A 2,312-nucleotide genomic window follows, 5' to 3' on the forward strand; every position below is an offset into this window, starting at 1 on the left:
AGAGCTCAGGAAGAAATGAGAGAACAGTTAGCAAAGATGATGGAATTGATGATGAGTTTCAGTAAAAGAAAAAGAGCGATTGAAGAGCCAGCTCCGTCAAAAACCCCACCAGCACAAGACAGTGAAAACCAAAGGGATGATCCATCCTATCCCCAAGGGTTCACTCCACCACATGCCTAAACCTCTCAAAGGGTCCACCCTCAAGTGATGCCATCTGTTTATTACAATGCACCACCCCCGCTGGGCCATCAATCGACTCACGAGCAATTTGGGCCATATTTTGGGATAAATCCTGCTAAACCAATACATGTCCCAGATTTAGACAATCCAAAAGAACAAGAAAAACTAAGAAATGACTCGTCACAAACAGGAGAAAATGAAAAAGACCAGAAAAAGTATGATCTGTTGGAAGAACGTCTTCGTGCTATCGAAGGAGTTGATAGGTTTGGTACCATGGATGCAACCGAGCTATGCTTAGTGCCGGATGTATTGATCCCTGCCAAGTTCAAGGTTCCAAAATTTGAAAAATATGACGGAACAAAATGTCCCATGGCACATATTACCATGTATTGTCGGAAGATGGCTGCACAGTCTCACGATGATAAGTTACTGATCCATTTTTTCCAAGACAGCTTGATTGGGTCAGTTGCTCGGTGGTACGTACAGCTAGATCGAAATCGTATTAAGACTTGGAAAGACTTAGCAAGAGCCTTCATAGCCCAATACAAGCATGTGGCTGAATTAGCCCCTAATCGGTTGTCATTGCAGACTATGGAAAAGAAACAAAGCGAGAACTTCAAGGAATATGCCCAAAGGTGGAGAGATATAGCAGCGCAAGTTCAGCCACCTCTCACTGATAAGCAGATGACTGTTTTGTTCATAAATACGCTCCGAGCTCCATTCTATGAGTGCTTGATCGGCAATGCCACAAAAAACTTTGTAGATTTGGTCTTATCGAGAGAAATAATAGAAGGAGCTATCAAAAGTGGAAAAATTGAAGGGCATGAAGTTGCCAGCTCAAAGAGAGGGAACACGCCCAAGAAGAAAGAAGGGGATGTGCAAGCAGTCGCTCAAGACAGCCAACAAGCCCACAACTTTAACCCATATTACCTGTATACCCCATACCAACCTTCCTATTCGAACATAGGCAATATCACACAAAACCCATATGTGTACCAACCTGCCCCGCAACCGACATTTCAAACCAATATTCTTCCACAAACTCCACCACTAAGACCGATAGCTTCAACCAATAATCCTGGTCATGGTCAAAGAGGACCTAAAACTACCCTAGAAAAACCAAAGTTTGATCCTATTCTAGTCCCTTACACTACATTGCTGCCACAACTCATAGAAAATCGACTCCTTGCTCGAACCCCTTTAGAACCACTTCGACCACCTTTCTCGAAATGGTATGACCCGTATGCACATTGTGATTACCATTTTGGAATTCAAGGGCACTCCATCGAGAATTGTACTGCTTTAAAACATAAAGTTCAAGCACTCATTAAGGCAGGACTTTTAAATTTTACCAAAAAAGACAGTTCAAGTGTTGATGGGAATCCCTTGCCTAACCATGGAGGTCCGACAGTGAATGCAATACGTGAAGGGATGATTCGAAGGGTGAAAAAGAATGTTGACGAGATTCGAACACTGATGGATAGAGTGTTTGAGGCGTTGTCCAAAATCAAAGCCATCACTCCAGAACCGATAGAGATAAAAGAAGTAGAACATGATCCCACCCTTTCTTGCAAATTTCATATGGCGGTTGTTGGACATTCCATTCAAAATTGTGATGGCTTTCGCCTTAAGTTGCAAGAGTTGATGGATTTGTCAGAAATCAAGTTTTATGAAGAAGGTGAGGAGGAAGAATTTAGGAAAAAGACAATTCCCTTCTTGTATGAAACCTTTCGATTCGTGGGGTGCAAGGCATCGGACGAGGTCAATCAGGTACCACGGATGTTTGGTGAGCTATCAATCCATATGATCAAAGGTGAAGAACCTAACGAGAAGATCCCTATGGTGTATCCAGTACTGCTAGGAGAAGAGCTAAGCAATTGGACAGCCACAGAATTGCCCATCATCTTTAAGTCTTCAGAAATGTAATTGACAATTTTATCTAAATGCCTATGCCCAGGGTGTTAAGAGTAATTTCTTGTTTAAGTAGGGTTTTCTGTTACCTTCATCATTTAAATAAATGGCAATGCATAATGTGTTTCATAATTCATCAATCTTTTTGCATATGTCCTTTCATCTATTCTTTTAACCAATAAATACTTGCCCATACACGCGTCCAACTTTACCTGTTTGCA

At 41.7% G+C, this 2,312-nt stretch overlaps 1 protein-coding gene across 1 annotated transcript; it reads left to right on the plus strand.

Moving 5' to 3' along the window:
• Positions 208–2,106, plus strand: LOC108660637. Its single transcript, XM_018114887.1, has one exon. It carries the CDS (start codon positions 208–210, stop codon positions 2,104–2,106), a length of 1,899 nt encoding a protein of 632 aa, XP_017970376.1.

The sequence above is a fragment of the Theobroma cacao genome, chromosome 2 (assembly GCF_000208745.1).
Source record: "Theobroma cacao cultivar B97-61/B2 chromosome 2, Criollo_cocoa_genome_V2, whole genome shotgun sequence".
NCBI lineage: Eukaryota > Viridiplantae > Streptophyta > Magnoliopsida > Malvales > Malvaceae > Theobroma > Theobroma cacao.

Coding starts and splice junctions, on each gene's coding strand:
- LOC108660637 (XM_018114887.1), top strand. CDS start 208: ATGCCATCTGTTTATTACAATGCACCACCCCCGCTGGGCCATCAATCG.